This window comes from Pseudophryne corroboree, chromosome 3 (genome assembly GCF_028390025.1).
Source record: "Pseudophryne corroboree isolate aPseCor3 chromosome 3, aPseCor3.hap2, whole genome shotgun sequence".
Taxonomy (NCBI): domain Eukaryota; kingdom Metazoa; phylum Chordata; class Amphibia; order Anura; family Myobatrachidae; genus Pseudophryne; species Pseudophryne corroboree.
Window position 1 is genome coordinate 58,909,372 of NC_086446.1, and position 22,576 is coordinate 58,931,947.

The 22,576-nt window shown below is 43.5% G+C and overlaps 1 protein-coding gene across 2 annotated transcripts in view; it reads left to right on the forward strand.

Moving 5' to 3' along the window:
• The window catches only part of LOC135054721 (NACHT, LRR and PYD domains-containing protein 12-like), a 411,740-nt gene that overhangs the window by 169,838 nt on the left and 219,326 nt on the right, over positions 1 to 22,576 (forward strand). For both annotated transcript variants that reach the window (XM_063958010.1, XM_063958009.1), the window contains 2 exons: positions 18,197 to 18,367; positions 19,623 to 19,793. In XM_063958010.1, coding sequence (XP_063814080.1) covers positions 18,197 to 18,367; positions 19,623 to 19,793 — 342 coding nt within the window. The remainder of the gene's footprint in view (positions 1 to 18,196; positions 18,368 to 19,622; positions 19,794 to 22,576) is intronic.

Consider the following 22,576-nt stretch of genomic DNA (forward strand, 5'->3'; position numbering starts at 1 on the left):
GGTGCAGTTTGGGGAGAGAAGGATGCCCACGCCTCCACCCTGGCGGCCATCAGGTCTGACCGTGTGGGTGAAGGAGAGGCCTCCGTTGGAGAGGGCAGCAAGGGAGGTGGTGTCAGAGGAGGAGAGCCAGGTTTCAGTGATGGCGAGAAGGTTAAAGAGTGGGAGATGAAGAGGTCGTGGATAGTTGGCAACTTGTTGCAGATTGATCTTGCATTCCAGAGTGCACAGGAGAAGGGAAGGGAGGGAAGGGAATATGATGTTCCATGTTACATATACAATATGATGTCTTTATGATTATACCTATCACTGTGATATAATGTGTGCTGCCTCCTTGAGCACAGTATCCAATACTTGACCTCTCACTTATAGTGGCAGGTTCTGATGCTATCAGCTACAATATGAATACTCCTCTTACTTATAGTGTCAGGAGTGTTAATCTTCGAATGTATCAGATATATTGATATATTACCATCCACATGTGATATATCATTCAATTTTAGGTGTCCCCAATGTTCAATATTAAATATATAATAATTCCACTGCTATATACATGATGCCTGCTTGATCACAAAAAACAATATTTAACCTCTCACTTATAGTGTCAGGTTTCTAAAATTAAATTAGCAGGTTTGATATCAATTCACCTCTCACTTATAGTGTCAGGTGTATTGGACTTATATCATAGGATCCTATAATTATTTCACATATCTTACCAATATTTAGTATTGGGTACGTGTTGATTCAACCTCTCACTTATAGTGTCAGGTTACTAGTATCCAGTCTTCAGTATATAATAATTTAACCTCTCACTTATAGTGTCAGGTTGCTGGTATACATGGGAAATGGTCCTATAATAACTCATTTATACAGAGTCAGATATACTGTTAATTCACCTCTTATTGTTGTTGTCAGGTGTCTGACTCCGACACATATGTTATTTTAATGAGTGTTCCTGCGGTTATACTTCCAATAAATAAGGTTATGTGCTCATGAGCATCTATACATTATATGAACAATGGAACTTCTATACATTGGCTCAATAAGTCTTATCTCTATCAGAGAGAGCTTAGTATGAGTCTTATTGTATGCGCTGTTTTATCGGTACATAAACAGTGTGAGTTGCTAAAGTATTATTGTATATGAAAAGGAACTGCTCGAACCCGCGAACTTTTAGGGAATGGTGTAACGAACTCACTGATAGATTCAAAACGAGGGGATATAGCAGAAAAATCATAAGGGAGGCCAAGAAACAGACATATCAAAGAACAAGACATTCACTACTGATTCCCAACCAGGCAAAGAAGCAACAACAAGACGAGGACGGTCCTAGGTTCATTGGTACTTTCAATATGGAATGGAGATTGATCTTAGGCAGCCTACGGAAACCTTGGCATGTTCTGCTGACCGATAAAGATCTTTGCAAAATTCTACCACAAAAAGTTCAAGCCAGCTTGACAGGATACTAGTAACCTGACACAATAAGTGAGAGGTTGAATCAACACATACCCAATACTGAATATTGGTAAGATATGGGAAATAATTATAGGATCCTATGAAATAAGTCCAATACACCTGACACGGGTTCACTACGATATGCCGGCGGTCGGGCTCCCGGCGACCAGCATACCGGCGCCGGGAACCAGACCGCCGGCTTACAGACAGTGTGGCGAGCGCAAATGTGCCCCTTGCGGGGATGCTGGCGCGCTACACGCGCCATACTATTTTATTCTCCCTCCAGGGGTCGTGGACCCCACGAGGGAGAATAAGTGTCAGTATGCCGGCTCTCGGGATCCCGGCGCCGGTATACTGTGCGCCGGGATCCCGTCAGTCGGTATACTGAAGACCACCCCCTGACACTATAAGTGAGAGGTGAATTGATATCATACCTGCTAATTTTAGAAACCTGACACTATAAGTGAGAGGTTAAATATTAGTTTTTGTGCTCAAGCAGGCATCATGTATATAGCAGTGGAATTATTATATATTTAATATTGAACATTGGGGACACCTAAAATTGAATGATATATCACATGTGGATGGTAATATATCAATATATCCGATACATTAGAAGCTTAACACTCCTGACAATATAAGTGAGAGGCGTATTCATATTGTATTTGGTAGCATCAGAACCTGACACTATAAGTGAGAGGTCAAGTATTAGATACTGTGCTCAAGGAGGCAGCACACATTATATCACAGTGATAGGTATAATCATAAAGAAATCATATTGTATATGTAACATGGAACATCATATTTGGAACTAAATAGATATAAAACCTACCCACTGAGGGTGGCTGTTTAAGCTGTCCATAGTACACTGTGAAACACACAGGACTATTGTATTATATTACTAAACATTTAGACATATAAATTGTATCTATAACCCAAGTAGTCTGGGCATAATGTAAAAAACTTTTATAGAAGCACTAAAGTGAAAGCTCTAACTCAATTGTATCGATATTAATAGAAATTGTAACTTAACATAGAGCAACTGTTACTTATATTAAGACAGTGACTTATAAAGGACAGACACTAAACAGACGCTCAGTTTTTAATTCATTTATGTTTATTGTATTTTTTTCTTTTATGTCTATAGTTCACAGTGTTGTCATATTTACACACATTTGTTATGTGTGAGTTTAATATTTTGCAAACCAGTTTATTAGTAGGACACATTAGATTATAACGTGTCATCTATTTTATACAAAATAATTAAAAGTAAAATTTTATATCTTAGTGCACCGAAGACAGATCCTTTTTTCTTCTTTTTTCTTTTTCCTTTATCCTACATCATGACATGATCTGTGGTAGCACCCCATAACAAAATACGACCAATTATTGTTACATTCATACTAGGGGTATATCTCTCCATTTTCTTCCTGTGCAACTGATTTCCCCCTCTCCCTTTTCCCTTGTGACATAAAATAGGGAAAGATCAAGAACCACTTCCTCCTAGTGCTGAAGCTGCTGCCACTAGTCATGACATAGACGATGAAATGCCATCAACGTCGTCTGCTAAGCCCGATGCCCAATGTCATAGTAGAGGGCATGTAAAATCCAAAAAGCCAAACTTCAGTAAAAAGGTCTGAGGAGAAACATAAACTTGCCAATATGTAATTTACGGCATGGAGTGACAAGGAACGGCTAAGGCCCTGGCCTATGTTCAGACTAGTGGTTCAGCTTCACATGAGGATGGAAGCCCTCATCCTACCGCTAGAAAAATGAAAAGAGTTAAGCTGGAAAAAGTACAGAAAAGAACTGTGCATTCTAAGATGGTATCACAAATCCCCAAGGAGAGTCCAAGTGTGTCGGCGGTTGCGATGCCTGACCTTCCCAACACTGGACGGGAAGAGGAGGCTCAATCGACCATTTGCATGCCCCCTGCAAGTGCTGGAAGGAGCACCCACAGTCCAGTTTACGATATTCAAATTTAAGATGTCACTGTTGAAGTACACCAGGATGAGGATATGGGTGTTGCTGGCGCTGAGGAGCAAGTTGTCGATGAGTATTCTGATGGTGATTTGGTTTGTTTAAATGAGGCCCGGGGGGAGACACCTGTTGTCCGTGGGATAAGGAAGCCCATTTTGATGCCTGGGCAAATTACGAAAAATTGCCACCTCTTCGTTGTGGAATTATTTCTCCACAAATACGGACAACAGGTGTAAAGCCATGTGTTGCCTCTGTCAATCTGTAATAAGTAGGGGTAAGGATGTTAACCATCTAGGAACATCCTCCCTTATACATCACTGCAGCGCATTCATCAGAAGTCAGTGTCAAGTTGTGAAACTTTGGGTAAGAGTGTAAGCATTCCACTGACACCTAAATCCCTTCTTCCTGTTGAACCCAAGCTCCTGCAAGCCACACCACCAACTTCCTCAACGTCAACTTCCTCCTTAGTCAGTAACATCAGTAGTCCTGCAGGCCATGTCACTGTCAAGACTGAGGAGTCCTCTCCTAACCGGAATTCCTTTGGAGGATCCTTGAGTGGTACGCCTGCTGTTGCTGCCACTGCTGTTGTTGCTGCTGGGAGTCGATCGTCATCCCAAAGGGAAAGTTGGAAGACCACTTGTACTAAGCAACTGACTGGCCAACAGTCCTTTGTGAGGAAGATTAAAAATTACAGCAGTCATCCTTTTGCAAAGCGGATAACTGTGGCCTTGACAGCTATGTTGGTGTTAGACATGCGTCCGGTATCTGCCATTAGTCCAGTGGGACTTAGAGAATTGTTTGAGGTACTTTGTCCCCGGTATCAAATCCCATCTAGGTTCCACTTCTCTAGGCAGGCGATACCAAGAATGTACAGAGACGTCAGAAAAAGTGTCCTCAGTGTCCTACAAAATGCAGTTGTACCCACTGTCCACTTAACCACAGACATGTGGACAAGTAGAACAGGGCAGACTAAGGACTATATGACTATGACAGCCCACTGGGTAGATGTATGGACTCCCGCAACAACAACAGCAGCGGGACCAGTAGCAGCGTCTTGCAAACGCCAACTCCTTCCTAGGCAGGCTATGCTATGTATCACCGCTTTCCATAAGAGGCACACAGCTGACAACCTCTACGGAAACTGAGGGACATTATCGCAGAATGGCTTACCCCAATTTGACTCCTGGGAATTTGTGATATCGGACAACGCCACCAATATTGTGCGTGCATTACATCTGGGCAAATTTCAGCACATCCCATGTTTTGCACATACAATTAATTTGGTGGTGCAGAATTATTTTAAAAATGATAGGGGCATGCAGGAGATGCTGTCAGTGGCCCAAATATTGCGGGCCACTTTCGGCATTCAGTTGAAGACTCAAACACGCATGAACCTGCCCTGCCGTCACATGAAGCAAGAGGTGGTAACGAGGTGGAATTTAACACTCTCTATGCTTCAGAAGATGGAGGAGCAGCAAAAGGCCATTCAAGCCTATACATCCATCTACGATATAGGCAAAGGAGGGGGAATGCACCTGACTCAAGCGCAGTGGAGAATGAGTTACGTCTTGTGCAAATTTTTCCAACCCTTCGAACTTGCCACACGTGAAGTCAGTTCAGACACTGCCAGCTTGAGTCAGGTCATTCCCCTCATCAGGCTTTTGCAGAAGCAGCTGGATAAATTGAAGTAGGAGCTAAGATGGAGCGATTCCGCAAAGTATGTGGGACTTGTGGATGGAGCCCTTCATTCGCTTTGCCAGGATTCATGGGTGGTCAATCTGTTGAAATCAGATCACTACATTTTGGCCACTGTGCTTGATCATAGGTTTAAAGCCTATGTTGTATCTCTCTTTATGGCAGACACAAGTCTGCAGAGGTTCAAAAACCTGCTGGTGAGAAAATTGTAAACTCAAGCGGAACATGACCCATCAACAGCTCCTCCTTCACTTTCTCCCACAACTGGGGCTGCGAGGAAATGGATAGGATTTCCAAGCCCACCTGCTGGCGGTGAAGCAGGGCAGTCAGGAGCGAATGCTAACATCTGGTCAGGACTGAAGGAGCTGCCAACGATTACTGACATGTCTACTGTCACTGCATATGATTCTGTCACCATTGAAAGAATGGTGGAGGATTTTATGAGTGACATCATACAAGTAGGCATGTCAGACAGTCTGTACGTATACTGGCAGGAAAAAGAGGCAATTTGAATGCCCTTGCACAAACTGACTTTATTTTACCTAAATTGCCCCCCCTCCAGTGTGTACTCCGAAAGAGTGTTTAGTGCAGCTGGTAACGTTGTCAGCGATCGGTGTACGAGGTTACTTCCACAAAATGTATAGAAAATTATGTTCATCAAAATTAATTATAAATTCCTCCGGGAAGATCTTTACCAGCAATTGTCTACAGAAAGAACACAGGGACTTGTGATGGTGGATTCCAGTGGGGACAAATTAATACTCTGTGATGAGGAGGATGTACACAGTGAAAGGGGTGAGGAATCAGAGGATGAGGATGAGGTTGACATCTTGCCTCTGTATAGCCAGTTTGTGCAAGGAGAGATTGGTTACTTCTTTTTTGGTGGGGGCCCAAACAAACCAGTAATTTCACCCACAGTCGTGTGGCACAACCTTTTGCTGAAATGATTTGTATGTTAAAGTGTGCATGTCCTGTTTATACAACATAAGGGTGGGTGGGAAGGCCCACGGACAATTCCATCTTGCACCTCTTTTTCTTCTTTGCATCATGTGCTGTTTGGGAACTAGTTTTTTAAAGTGCCATCCTGTCTGACACTGCCGTACAAGTCATGGGGTACTGCCGTATAAGTCCAGGAGTACTGCCATATAAGTCCAGTCCAGTGGTGCTGTTTTGTGCTGCATCAGTCCAGTGGTGGTGTCTTGTACTGTATATTATTTAATCCAAATAAAAGGGTTATATATATTACATATATTATTATCCAAATAATTTTTACAGGGTTTACCCTGCATGGTGTAGGGGTGTGGTCACCTGTGCTGCATATTATTATAATAGCTTCAAATAAGTTTTTTTTTCTCCAAATTAATTTTACAGGCTTTGCCGTGTGTCTTTGGTTTAGGGGTATGCTATCCTGTGCCACCAATTTTGTGCATGTATTACATCTAGAGATGAGCGCCTGAAATTTTTCGGGTTTTGTGTTTTGGTTTTGGGTTCGGTTCCGCGGCCGTGTTTTGGGTTCGACCGCGTTTTGGCAAAACCTCACCGAATTTTTTTTGTCGGATTCGGGTGTGTTTTGGATTCGGGTGTTTTTTTCAAAAAACACTAAAAAACAGCTTAAATCATAGAATTTGGGGGTCATTTTGATCCCAAAGTATTATTAACCTCAAAAACCATAATTTACACTCATTTTCAGTCTATTCTGAATACCTCACACCTCACAATATTATTTTTAGTCCTAAAATTTGCACCGAGGTCGCTGTGTGAGTAAGATAAGCGACCCTAGTGGCCGACACAAACACCGGGCCCATCTAGGAGTGGCACTGCAGTGTCACGCAGGATGTCCCTTCCAAAAAACCCTCCCCAAACAGCACATGACGCAAAGAAAAAAAGAGGCGCAATGAGGTAGCTGTGTGAGTAAGATTAGCGACCCTAGTGGCCGACACAAACACCGGGCCCATCTAGGAGTGGCACTGCAGTGTCACGCAGGATGGCCCTTCCAAAAAACCCTCCCCAAACAGCACATGACGCAAAGAAAAAAAGAGGCGCAATGAGGTAGCTGTGTGAGTAAGATTAGCGACCCTAGTGGCCGACACAAACACCGGGCCCATCTAGGAGTGGCACTGCAGTGTCACGCAGGATGGCCCTTCCAAAAAACCCTCCCCAAACAGCACATGACGCAAAGAAAAAAAGAGGCGCAATGAGGTAGCTGTGTGAGTAAGATTAGCGACCCTAGTGGCCGACACAAACACCGGGCCCATCTAGGAGTGGCACTGCAGTGTCACGCAGGATGTCCCTTCCAAAAAACCCTCCCCAAACAGCACATGACGCAAAGAAAAAAAGAGGCGCAATGAGGTAGCTGTGTGAGTAAGATTAGCGACCCTAGTGGCCGACACAAACACCGGGCCCATCTAGGAGTGGCACTGCAGTGTCACGCAGGATGTCCCTTCCAAAAAACCCTCCCCAAACAGCACATGACGCAAAGAAAAAAAGAGGCGCAATGAGGTAGCTGTGTGAGTAAGATTAGCGACCCTAGTGGCCGACACAAACACCGGGCCCATCTAGGAGTGGCACTGCAGTGTCACGCAGGATGTCCCTTCCAAAAAACCCTCCCCAAACAGCACATGACGCAAAGAAAAAAAGAGGCGCAATGAGGTAGCTGACTGTGTGAGTAAGATTAGCGACCCTAGTGGCCGACACAAACACCGGGCCCATCTAGGAGTGGCACTGCAGTGTCACGCAGGATGTCCCTTCCAAAAAAACCCTCCCCAATCAGCACATGATGCAAAGAAAAAGAAAAGAAAAAAGAGGTGCAAGATGGAATTGTCCTTGGGCCCTCCCACCCACCCTTATGTTGTATAAACAAAACATGACATGCACACTTTAACCAACCCATCATTTCAGTGACAGGGTCTGCCACACGACTGTGACTGATATGACGGGTTGGTTTGGACCCCCCCCAAAAAAGAAGCAATTAATCTCTCCTTGCACAAACTGGCTCTACAGAGGCAAGATGTCCACCTCATCTTCACCCTCCGATATATCACCGTGTACATCCCCCTCCTCACAGATTATCAATTCGTCCCCACTGGAATCCACCATCTCAGCTCCCTGTGTACTTTGTGGAGGCAATTGCTGCTGGTCAATGTCTCCGCGGAGGAATTGATTATAATTCATTTTAATGAACATCATCTTCTCCACATTTTCTGGATGTAACCTCGTACGCCGATTGCTGACAAGGTGAGCGGCGGCACTAAACACTCTTTCGGAGTACACACTTGTGGGAGGGCAACTTAGGTAGAATAAAGCCAGTTTGTGCAAGGGCCTCCAAATTGCCTCTTTTTCCTGCCAGTATAAGTACGGACTGTGTGACGTGCCTACTTGGATGCGGTCACTCATATAATCCTCCACCATTCTATCAATGTTGAGAGAATCATATGCAGTGACAGTAGACGACATGTCCGTAATCGTTGTCAGGTCCTTCAGTCCGGACCAGATGTCAGCATCAGCAGTCGCTCCAGACTGCCCTGCATCACCGCCAGCGGGTGGGCTCGGAATTCTGAGCCTTTTCCTCGCACCCCCAGTTGCGGGAGAATGTGAAGGAGGAGATGTTGACAGGTCGCGTTCCGCTTGACTTGACAATTTTGTCACCAGCAGGTCTTTCAACCCCAGCAGACCTGTGTCTGCCGGAAAGAGAGATCCAAGGTAGGCTTTAAATCTAGGATCGAGCACGGTGGCCAAAATGTAGTGCTCTGATTTCAACAGATTGACCACCCGTGAATCCTTGTTAAGCGAATTAAGGGCTGCATCCACAAGTCCCACATGCCTAGCGGAATCGCTCCCTTTTAGCTCCTTCTTCAATGCCTCCAGCTTCTTCTGCAAAAGCCTGATGAGGGGAATGACCTGACTCAGGCTGGCAGTGTCTGAACTGACTTCACGTGTGGCAAGTTCAAAGGGCATCAGAACCTTGCACAACGTTGAAATCATTCTCCACTGCACTTGAGACAGGTGCATTCCATCTCCTATATCGTGCTCAATTGTATAGGCTTGAATGGCCTTTTGCTGCTCCTCCAACCTCTGAAGCATATAGAGGGTTGAATTCCACCTCGTTACCACTTCTTGCTTCAGATGATGGCAGGGCAGGTTCAGTAGTTTTTGGTGGTGCTCCAGTCTTCTGTACGTGGTGCCTGTACGCCGAAAGTGTCCCGCAATTTTTCTGGCCACCGACAGCATCTCTTGCACGCCCCTGTCGTTTTTTAAAAAATTCTGCACCACCAAATTCAAGGTATGTGCAAAACATGGGACGTGCTGGAATTTGCCCATATTTAATGCACACACAATATTGCTGGCGTTGTCCGATGCCACATCCACAGGAGAGTCCAATTGGGGTAAGCCATTCTGCGATGATCTTCCTCAGTTGCCGTAAGAGGTTTTCAGCTGTGTGCGTATTCTGGAAAGCGGTGATACAAAGCGTAGCCTGCCTAGGAAAGAGTTGGCGTTTGCGAGATGCTGCTACTGGTGCCGCCGCTGCTGTTCTTGCGGCGGGAGTCCATACATCTACCCAGTGGGCTGTCACAGTCATATAGTCCTGACCCTGCCCTGCTCCACTTGTCCACATGTCCGTGGTTAAGTGGACATTGGGTACAACTGCATTTTTTAGGACACTGGTGAGTCTTTTTCTGACGTCCGTGTACATTCTCGGTATCGCCTGCCTAGAGAAGTGGAACCTAGATGGTATTTGGTAACGGGGGCACACTGCCTCAATAAATTGTCTAGTTCCCTGTGAACTAACGGCGGATACCGGACGCACGTCTAACACCAACATAGTTGTCAAGGACTCAGTTATCCGCTTTGCAGTAGGATGACTGCTGTGATATTTCATCTTCCTCGCAAAGGACTGTTGAACAGTCAATTGCTTACTGGAAGTAGTACAAGTGGGCTTACGACTTCCCCTCTGGGATGACCATCGACTCCCAGCGGCAACAACAGCAGCGCCAGCAGCAGTAGGCGTTACACGCAAGGATGCATCGGAGGAATCCCAGGCAGGAGAGGACTCGTCAGAATTGCCAGTGACATGGCCTGCAGGACTATTGGCATTCCTGGGGAAGGAGGAAATTGACACTAAGGGAGTTGGTGGGGTGGTTTGCGTGAGCTTGGTTACAAGAGGAAGGGATTTACTGGTCAGTGGACTGCTTCCGCTGTCACCCAAAGTTTTTGAACTTGTCACTGACTTATTATGAATGCGCTGCAGGTGACGTATAAGGGAGGATGTTCCGAGGTGGTTAACGTCCTTACCCCTACTTATTACAGCTTGACAAAGGGAACACACGGCTTGACACCTGTTGTCCGCATTTCTGGTGAAATACCTCCACACCGAAGAGCTGATTTTTTTGGTATTTTCACCTGGCATGTCAACGGCCATATTCCTCCCACGGACAACAGGTGTCTCCCCGGGTGCCTGACTTAAACAAACCACCTCACCATCAGAATCCTCCTGGTCAATTTCCTCCCCAGCGCCAGCAACACCCATATCCTCCTCATCCTGGTGTACTTCAACACTGACATCTTCAATCTGACTATCAGGAACTGGACTGCGGGTGCTCCTTCCAGCACTTGCAGGGGGCGTGCAAATGGTGGAAGGCGCATGCTCTTCACGTCCAGTGTTGGGAAGGTCAGGCATCGCAACCGACACAATTGGACTCTCCTTGTGGATTTGGGATTTCAAAGAACGCACAGTTCTTTGCGGTGCTTTTGCCAGCTTGAGTCTTTTCAGTTTTCTAGCGAGAGGCTGAGTGCTTCCATCCTCATGTGAAGCTGAACCACTAGCCATGAACATAGGCCAGGGCCTCAGCCGTTCCTTGCCACTCCGTGTGGTAAATGGCATATTGGCAAGTTTACGCTTCTCCTCCGACAATTTTATTTTAGGTTTTGGAGTCCTTTTTTTACTGATATTTGGTGTTTTGGTTTTGACATGCTCTGTACTATGCCATTGGGCATCGGCCTTGGCAGACGACGTTGCTGGCATTTCATCGTCTCGGCCATGACTAGTGGCAGCAGCTTCAGCACGAGGTGGAAGTGGATCTTGATCTTTCCCTAATTTTGGAACCTCAACATTTTTGTTCTCCATATTTTAATAGGCACAACTAAAAGGCACCTCAGGTAAACAATGGAGATGGATGGATTGGATACTAGTATACAATTATGGACGGGCTGCCGAGTGCCGACACAGAGGTAGCCACAGCCGTGAACTACCGCACTGTACTGTGTCTGCTGCTAATATATAGACTGGTTGATAAAGAGATAGTATACTCGTAACTAGTATGTATGTATAAAGAAAGAAAAAAAAACCACGGTTAGGTGGTATATACAATTATGGACGGGCTGCCGAGTGCCGACACAGAGGTAGCCACAGCCGTGAACTACCGCACTGTACTGTGTCTGCTGCTAATATATAGACTGGTTGATAAAGAGATAGTATACTCGTAACTAGTATGTATGTATAAAGAAAGAAAAAAAAACCACGGTTAGGTGGTATATACAATTATGGACGGGCTGCCGAGTGCCGACACAGAGGTAGCCACAGCCGTGAACTACCGCACTGTACTGTGTCTGCTGCTAATATATAGACTGGTTGATAAAGAGATAGTATACTCGTAACTAGTATGTATGTATAAAGAAAGAAAAAAAAACCACGGTTAGGTGGTATATACAATTATGGACGGGCTGCCGAGTGCCGACACAGAGGTAGCCACAGCCGTGAACTACCGCACTGTACTGTGTCTGCTGCTAATATATAGACTGGTTGATAAAGAGATAGTATACTCGTAACTAGTATGTATGTATAAAGAAAGAAAAAAAAACCACGGTTAGGTGGTATATACAATTATGGACGGGCTGCCGAGTGCCGACACAGAGGTAGCCACAGCCGTGAACTACCGCACTGTACTGTGTCTGCTGCTAATATATAGACTGGTTGATAAAGAGATAGTATACTCGTAACTAGTATGTATGTATAAAGAAAGAAAAAAAAACCACGGTTAGGTGGTATATACAATTATGGACGGGCTGCCGAGTGCCGACACAGAGGTAGCCACAGCCGTGAACTACCGCACTGTACTGTGTCTGCTGCTAATATATAGACTGGTTGATAAAGAGATAGTATACTCGTAACTAGTATGTATGTATAAAGAAAGAAAAAAAAACCACGGTTAGGTGGTATATACAATTATGGACGGGCTGCCGAGTGCCGACACAGAGGTAGCCACAGCCGTGAACTACCGCACTGTACTGTGTCTGCTGCTAATATATAGACTGGTTGATAAAGAGATAGTATACTCGTAACTAGTATGTATGTATAAAGAAAGAAAAAAAAACCACGGTTAGGTGGTATATACAATTATGGACGGGCTGCCGAGTGCCGACACAGAGGTAGCCACAGCCGTGAACTACCGCACTGTACTGTGTCTGCTGCTAATATATAGACTGGTTGATAAAGAGATAGTATACTCGTAACTAGTATGTATGTATAAAGAAAGAAAAAAAAACCACGGTTAGGTGGTATATACAATTATGGACGGGCTGCCAAGTGCCGACACAGAGGTAGCCACAGCCGTGAACTACCGCACTGTACTGTGTCTGCTGCTAATATATAGACTGGTTGATAAAGAGATAGTATACTCGTAACTAGTATGTATGTATAAAGAAAGAAAAAAAAAACACGGTTAGGTGGTATATACAATTATGGACGGGCTGCCGAGTGCCGACACAGAGGTAGCCACATCCGTGAACTACCGCACTGTACTGTGTCTGCTGCTAATATATAGACTGGTTGATAAAGAGATAGTATACTCGTAACTAGTATGTATGTATAAAGAAAGAAAAAAAAAACCACGGTTAGGTGGTACATACAATTATGGACGGGCTGCCGAGTGCCGACACAGAGGTAGCCACAGCCGTGAACTACCGCACTGTACTGTGTCTGCTGCTAATATAGACTGGTTGATAAAGAGATAGTATACTACTAATATTATATACTGGTGGTCAGGTCACTGGTCACTAGTCACACTGGCAGTGGCACTCCTGCAGCAAAAGTGTGCACTGTTTAATTTTAATATAATATTATGTACTCCTGGCTCCTGCTATAACCTATAACTGGCACTGCAGTAGTGCTCCCCAGTCTCCCCCACAATTATAAGCTGTGTGAGCTGAGCAGTCAGACAGATATATAATATATATATAGATGATGCAGCACACTGGCCTGAGCCTGAGCAGTGCACACAGATATGGTATGTGACTGACTGAGTCACTGTGTGTATCACTTTTTTCAGGCAGAGAACGGATATATTAAATAAACTGCACTGTGTGTCTGGTGGTCACTCACTATATAATATATTATGTACTCCTGGCTCCTGCTATAACCTATAACTGGCACTGCAGTAGTGCTCCCCAGTCTCCCCCACAATTATAAGCTGTGTGAGCTGAGCAGTCAGACAGATATATATAATATTATATATAGATAATAGATGATGCAGCACACTGGCCTGAGCCTGAGCAGTGCACACAGATATGGTATGTGACTGAGTCACTGTGTGCTGTGTATCGCTTTTTTCAGGCAGAGAACGGATTATAAATAAAAGTGGTGGTCACTGGTCACTATCAGCAAAACTCTGCACTGTACACTACTGAGTACTCCTAATGCTCCCCAAAATTAGTAAATCAAGTGTCTCTCTAATCTATTCTAATTCTAAACGGAGAGGACGCCAGCCACGTCCTCTCCCTATCAATCTCAATGCACGTGTGAAAATGGCGGCGACGCGGGCTCCTTATATAGAATCCGAGTCTCGCGATAGAATCCGAGCCTCGCGAGAATCCGACAGCGTCATGATGACGTTCGGGCGCGCTCGGGTTAACCGAGCAAGGCGGGAAGATCCGAGTCGCTCGGACCCGTGAAAAAAAACATGAAGTTCTGGCGGGTTCGGATTCAGAGAAACCGAACCCGCTCATCTCTAATTACATCTGGGAAAATTCCAGCACATCCCATGTTGTTTGTGCTGCACACTTGTGTCGCTTAGCTTAGTCATACAGCTACCTCATTGATACAAACTTTATATATAAAAATACATATACACACATATATAATAATAACAATAAAATAGATACCGACCATTATCAAAATTAACAAAACATTACCATCACAGTATTTATAGTGTTAAGATGTTATATTTACACCTAATGCTCCACACAAGGGCTCATCTCTCTCTAAACTAGGAGGATGATGTTAAATCTCAGTCCCTATGGGGTATGTCCCTTTAAATAACCTTTGATCCTGTTTTGCTATAAGCAGGTTTGTTCAGCATGCAAATCTTTCCTGGTTAAAAGCACTTTCTCTTAAAGCCAATAGGTATGAATTTAAAAGCACAAAAGCCAAGCAAATTAGCATAAAGTCCAGCACATTTTGGATCATTAATAATGGATTAGTATGGGTTAAATCAACACGTTTAGCTTTAGTGTGCAGTTAATTCCAAAGGAAATGTTAGCCTTGTAAGCACATATAAAGATATTTGGTGCAAGATGACGTCTCAGACTCTCTACGTGCCTTCATACTGGATTCCATAAAATTTATATTAACACATAATTATTATAGCAAAACAGGATCAAAGGTTATTTAAAGGGACATACCGCATAGGAACTGAGATTTAACATCATTCTCCTAGTTTAGAGAGAGATGAGCCCTTGTGTGGAGCCTTAGGTGTTAATATAACATCTTAACACTATAAATAATGTGATGGTAATGTTTTTATACTGGCCAGTATCTATTTTATTGTTATTATTGTATATGTGTATATATATTTTTATTTATAAAGTTTGTATCAAAGTGAGAAGCGCTGTCTCATTCTTTGTTTAGTTTGGTATTTTGGAGGTATTTGGTATCAAATCCTTGAGATTGGCTACTCTAACTTTGATTAATGACGGCGCCAGGTGTATAATTTAGTAGAGATTCTTAGCTACCTGATTGCACCTCTTTTGCATCTTTGCATGATGTGCTGTTTGGGGCTTTTTTTTATCTCTGTCCTCCTGTCTGACACAGCAGTGCCACTCCTAGATGGGCCAATAGTTTGTGTCGCTTAGCTTAGTCATACAGCAACCTCATTGCACCTCTTTTACTTCTTTGCATGATGTGCTATTTGGGGCCTATTTTTTTAAATCTGCCATCCTGTCTGACACTACAGTGCCACTCCTAGATGGGCCAGGTGTTTGTGCTGCACACTTGAGTCACTTAGCTTAGTCATACAGCCACCTCGGTGCAACCTTTTGGCCTAAAAACAATATTGTGAGGTGTTCAGAATAGACTGGAAATGAGGGAAAATGAATGTTATTGAGGTTAATAATACCGTAGGATCAAAATTACCCCCAAATTATGTGATTTTAGCTGTTTTTATGTTTTTTTTCCCAAAAATAATCCAGATCCAAAACCAAAACATGAAAGGGTGGTTTTGGCAAAACCAAGCCAAAACCAAAACACGTGCTGGAATTTAGTACTAAAACCAAAACACAAAACATGAAAAGTGCCTGCCGCACATCACTTGTAAATACAGGGCACAAACAGAGGATTAAAGTACTATAAGGTGACTGAAACACACAGTAAAAATACCTAACAGTATATACTGTGTAGCACTATATGTATGTATGTATGTATGTATGTATGTGTGTGTGTATATATATATATATATGGACAGTAGTGCAAATAGCGCTGCTACCAATAAAACAAGACTATTGTAGGTAAGTATAATGATAAATCCCGTTCAAAGTTCAAAAACACATCCCCTATTTTGGGGGGCTGCTAGGTAAGTTCTCTTGTGTGGACTCTATTTCCAAAGTCCGGTTGAATTAAATGTGAAAGAGTGGTAGAACCCGGCGCCTTCTGTGTTGTGTGATTTCCAAGTGAAGCTCGAATAATATTAAGCGTACCGCATCTCATGTGTGTTCAAGCCTGTAGAATGGATGGAACTTCTCCTGGTCACGATCTTCTTACTTCCCCGGTTAATCCGTGGGTGGACCGTGAGGAGATTTAAAAAAACCACAATATGATATTATAAGACAACAATAACAGGTGTGCTAGTATAGATAGCGTTTTTCAAATGTGATGAATAGTGAAAGAATAATTCACCCAGTGTCAATTTCATAAACACAGTAGTGTATCTGCAACCTAGGGTTTAAAAATATGTGTGTATATATATATATATATATATATGATGTGTGTATATATGTATGTATATATATATATATATATATAATGTGTGTATATATTTATTTATGTGTATATGTGTGTGTGTGTATGTGTGTGTATATATATATATATATATATATATATATATATATATGAGACCCTGGCTCACTTGGCCCCCCTGGGTGCAGAATATAGTGATAGCAAGTAGTGTGATACACAAGAATGGAATCCACACAGCAGCTACAGGGGCACACTCAGTCACAGGTACAATGCAGAAGTTATTACAGGTAAACAATAAAACAGCACTGGACTAGTAAAACTACATATAGAAATGTATGTATGTAGATATAACAATGCACAGTAACTACTGGATGTATGTCACCGAATACTTGTACTAATTATTCAGATAGCAGTACACTTGTTCTTAACTTACACTGTCTAATATGACATGTAGAATACTTAAGTGCCTGTAAATGCACAGCGCTGATGAAGCAGGCAGCTTTACAGTGACAGTGCCCTGCAGTCCTTGAGACCAGTCTCAGCTACTTATGTAAAGATGGCGCCCAGAGTCTCAGTCAGGGAGTGAGGGAGAGAGGGTGTGAGACATCTCCAGGTGGGAACACCAGAAGTAGATGGTGCTCAGAGCTGGGGGGAGGGGCTACAGGTCAACGCCTTATCCCCCCTGCTGGTCCTCGCCACCGGTTACTGTGGAGCCTATGGCCCTCATTCCGAGTCGTTCGCTCTGTATTTTTCATCGCATCGCAGTGAAATTCCGCTTAGTACGCATGCGCAATATTCGCACTGCGACTGCGCCAAGTAATTTTACAATGGAGATAGTATTTTTACTCACTGCTTTTTCATCGCTCCGGCGATCGTAGTGTGATTGACAGGAAATGGGTGTTACTGGGCGGAAACAGGCCGTTTTATGGGCGTGCGGGGAAAAACGCTACCGTTTCCGGAAAAAACGCAGGAGTGGCCGGGGAAACGGAGGAGTGTCTGGGCGAACGCTGGGTGTGTTTGTGACGTCAAACCAGGAACGACAAGCACTGAACTGATCGCAGATGCCGAGTAAGTGTGGAGCTACTCTGAAACTGCTAAGTAGTTTGTAATCGCAATATTGCGAATACATCGTTCGCAATTTTAAGATGCTAAGATACACTCCCAGTAGGCGGCGGCTTAGCGTGAGCAACTCTGCTAAAATCGCCTTGCGAACGATCAACTCGGAATGAGGGCCAATGTGAGAGGGATTTTTGCAAATCCAACCTGTGCTCCCTGCTCTGGTGGATATAGTGGTGTCCCTGTGCAGTAGTGTCTACACCAGCGGCGCGGTCCGTCTCCTGGGACCGCAACGGCCTGCGATTTACCGGTGGGTCCCACTTGGGGGACCCTCTTACCTCCTCCCTGATGTGCAGCCATGCGATCCAGGAGAGCGTCAGTGGTGGTGTGCCTGAAGACCGAAGCGCCTCCGCTGCAAGTACCCGGGAACCAGGCCGTGGGAGTATGCCGCGCTGCTTGGGGAGGTGATGGAGCCGCAGCACAGAATGTCAGAATGACATTAAACAGTGCTGCGGTCCTTGAAGTCTTCAGAAAAGCTCTTTTCATGGTTGCCTAGGGCAACCCCACCTGTAAGTCGACCTGCAGGCACCAACTTACAAACAGAGGTCCAGTGCCTGGAGGCGGGGTTATAGATGAGGCGGTGCAATGCATCCTGGGAACAGTTAAAGGTTTAGCCTGTTGGTGACTCGGATCAAGATCCAACTCTACACCCCAATGTATTCCTTGTGGAATCCCAGTGTACCCCACTGCAGAAAAGAAATTATCTAATCCAGATCCCTCATCTCTCATCAGGTTATTTAGATGTTTTCTAACCTCCTCCTGCTGTGATGATCTCTGCTCTGTCATTACTACACTCCGCTCTCTGACCAGACTGGACCTGACACTGAATGATCTGGGGGACTCTGGAATAAAGCTTCTGTGTGAGGGACTGAGACACCCGGCCTGTATCCTGCAGGAGCTTACGTAAGATTTCTCTTAGCATTTACATATCTGTCTCCTCAGTAGAACACATAGGGAACACGAGTCAAAATCACAGAAATATTACTTACTTCTATTTAGGTTATTATTAGTAGTAGTAGTAGTAGTAGTAGTAGTAGTAGTAGTAGTAGTAGTAGTAGTAGTAGTAGTAGTACTCACTGGTGTATCCTCCCAGGGTGTGGGGTGTGTAGTTCCAACAAGACCATGACTGAGGTGGCTCTAATGCCAGCCTCTGACCTCTGCAGACTATTCTTTCTGCAAGGACTAGACATTTATTGGATGGTAGGGGAGATGTATCAAGCCTTAGAGAGATAAAGTGAAGAATCTGCCTTAACCAACCAATCAGTTTCTCTCATCTCAAAGACTGTGTTAGAGAAGTGACATCTAGAAGCTTTGGGCATCTCTTCCACTTTATCTCTCTCCAAGGCTTGCTACACCTCCCCCTGTATCTGATGACTCTTGCCATTCTATGTGGATGTCTCATTTCTAGCATACCTGGTATCACCATTATTTACTGTCCAGGGTAGTGGGGGAGATGGAGAAGTGGGGAAGTTACCCATAACAAAACTGTGCTAGATACTGACCCAACATGTCCTCTCACTCTCATGATTAATGTTAGACATACCGAGCAGTATATTAGGAGTGTAGATGAATAGAAGGGATTATAATAAATTGGCTTATGCTACAGCGACCGCTTTAGCTTCTGTTGCCATAGGAACATCTGTGACTATGTGCTAATGCCAGTATCAGCCCTTCCCTTGGTGTACAAGTGAGCGTCTGACTGAGGTGCCCGCTTTGAGCATCTGCAGACACTGTAATACCATCTTGTCTTTAGATGACACTATCGGTTGCAGCAATGACATGTGGAAGTAATTCTGAGCCTGCACCTAGATCAGTTACTCCACAGGTTCTCAAACTCGGTCCTCAGGACCCCACACGGTTCATGTTTTCCAGGTCACCTGTGGATATTTAAAATGTGACAGTTGGTGATACACAGTGCAGCTGCTCGGTGACCTGGAAAACATGGCCTGTGTGGGGTCCTGAGGACTGAGTTTGAGAACCACTGAGTTACTCAATAACAACATTCTCCATGACATACACTTGCAGCTTAATAGCTGATATACAGTATATACAGTATATGCGAGTAATGGTATCTACATTAACATTTAAATTTGTCTTACTGCTCATTGGTTTATGACAATAAGAAATTATATAATGCAGATCCCTCATCTCTCATCAGGTTATGGCGCTGTGATCTGACCTCCTCCTGCTGTGATGATCTCCGCTCTGTTATTACTACACTCCGCTCTCTGACCAGACTGGTACTCTCAGGGAATGCTCTGGAGGATTACGGAATAAAGCTTCTGTGTGAGGGACTGAGACACACAGACTGTAGCCTGCAGCAGCTTACGTAAGACCTTTCTCTGGTAATATAAATTATTCTCTCAGTACAAGTCATAGATCACACAGGGCACAGACACAGGAAAATAGCTAATGGAGTTTTTCTTGGGTGTGGTATATTTTATCAGCATTCATCATATTGATATTCATAATTTTGGCATGTCGACATTGAACATAGTGACATTCATGTCAACATAATTAGGATGTCAACAAAACATCCCTGGTAGTCTATTGGTAAACTTACCTGGTATTCTTGGTCTGGTAGCTCCAGCTGTTTTCTGGGTCTGGTAGTGATATCATGATGACTTCTGGTGGATCCTGTGTGGCTTCTTGCAGTGAGTATTACTAGGCCTAACCCTCCCCCTAGTGGCTAACCCTGACCCTAACCCACTCATAGCCTAACCATAGCCTCCGCCTCCCATAGCCTAACCCTAACCCTCCCATAGCCTAACCCTCCCCCTCCATTACCTAACCCTCAACTGCTGATCCATGCATAATATCAAAATTGTGAATATGTCGACCTTCTGCACATGCTGACAGGTTCAATGTCAACATTTCAACAATATCAATATAGTGACTACATTCTGTTTCTCTTATGTTATCTGAGTACATTTTTATGGAACCATAATTTTATTTATTGTTATGTTATACCTATTGGTCCTCATTCCGAGTCGTTCGCTCGGTATTTTTCATCGCATCGCAGTGAAAATCCGCTTAGTACGCATGCGCAATATTCGCACTGCGACTGCGCCAAGTAATTTTACAATGAAGATAGTATTTTTACTCACGGCTTTTTCATCGCTCCGGCGATCGTAGTGTGATTGACAGGAAATGGGTGTTACTGGGCGGAAACACAGCGTTTTAGGGGCGTGTGGATGAAAACGCTACCGTTTCCGGAAAAAACGCAGGAGTGGCCGGAGAAACGGGGGAGTGTCTGGGCGAACGCTGGGTGTGTTTGTGACGTCAAACCAGGAACGACAAGCACTGAACTGATCGCAGATGCCGAGTAAGTGTGGAGCTACTCTGAAACTGCTAAGTAGTTTGTTATCGCAATATTGCGAATACATCGTTCGCAATTTTAAGAAGCTAAGATTCACTCCCAGTAGGCGGCGGCTTAGCGTGTGTAACTCTGCTAAAATCGCCTTGCGACCGATCAACTCGGAATGAGGGCCATTGCTTTGTTTTACTATAATATTTTCCCATAAGAACACATTTTTTGCATATGTTATTAGCCTATTATTACTAGAGATGTACGTAGAACCCCATGTTTCTTTTTTTGTTCTAAATCTTTGTTTTGGCAAAACTACGCTCAAACTTTTGGTTTTTGATCTCTTTAAAAATTGATATAAACAGCTAAAATTACATCATTTGGTTCTGTTTTTTTCTATAGTATTGACATCAATAATACTATTTTCCAGTCAATGTTGACGACCTCATAGCTTACAAATTTGTTTTCACCAATATTGGCCAAAGACTGCAGTGCGCTGGCTCGCCAAACTAAGAGACAGAGCAGCATATAATGTAGTACATTTATGAAACATAGTGGCTCATCAGTGGCAGACAAGATGGCAGTTTAATAAACTTTATGACCCTACAGAATGTTTTCATTATACAACAAAATATGGAATGGTATTTATCTATGTTCAGGGCGCATATAAGACATTCAATATGAAAAATACATCCCTTTTTACTGAAGATGAAAGGTATCCTTCGTATGGAGACTTGGGGGTTTCTCTGATTGAATTTTCCTCCACTCAGCATATAATTGATTCCTGAAAAAGATACCTTTATATGTAGGTCTTATCTCCATTCTGTGTAAATTGGGGTACGCATCCGACAGGCTGTAAAGATACCCTTATGTGATTTACTATCTCACCTTCAGTGTGAGTCCTGGGTACACTTTGAAATCTCCACTTCAATGTTAAAAGGAAATTTAATTGTCAAAAATACCTTTATGGGTTTCCACTCACTTGTCTCTGTGTGAGTGGGGTACGCCCTTTTTTCCTAGTACCTGTACTGTGGAAATAATCTGGATTTGTGCGAAACTGTTCTTCACATTTGTCTTTTTTTTCTTCTTTCATTTGTATGAAAATTGGGATAACTGTACGGTACCCTGAGAGGAGAAAAATTCAATCAGAGAAACCCCCAAGTGTCCATACAAAGGATACCTTTCATCTTCAGTAAAAAGGGATGTATTTTTTATATTGAATGTCTTATATACGCCCTGGACATAGATAAATACCATTCCATTTTTTGTTGTACATTGTTTCTGTAAAAACGGTGATTTTTACGTTGGTGTTTATAGTGGACAGGCAGCACTGCGCCATATAGGTGAACAGTTCATATTTTTTCTCAGATTGTTTTCATTAGTCAAGAACTAATAGCCTAAAACTAAAAGCCCAGTAGACAATATATTACCAAAACACTTCTTAATCCAGCAAATCAGAAATCACAGGTCAACACAGGCAATTCAAGCCAGAGTAATAGCAGAGTAACAGGCTAGTTCAAGAAATTGAAAATGAATAATGAATGAATAAGTTGATAAATAATATCAAACATCTCTAACCAGGAAACTGGATCCAGTCCAAATGTCAAATCACAGGCCTCATGCCAGTACAAGTGTTTCAAGCCAGAGTAACAGGCTAGTAAAAGAAATGAATAATTAATAAGTTTATAGTAACATAATGGTGATATTTGCATGGAGACTTGTAACCTTGTTTTCATGTGATCAGAATATAGCTTTCTATTAATATCACTTTGATTCGGGGCCAAAACCCACATTTAGTACTAAGT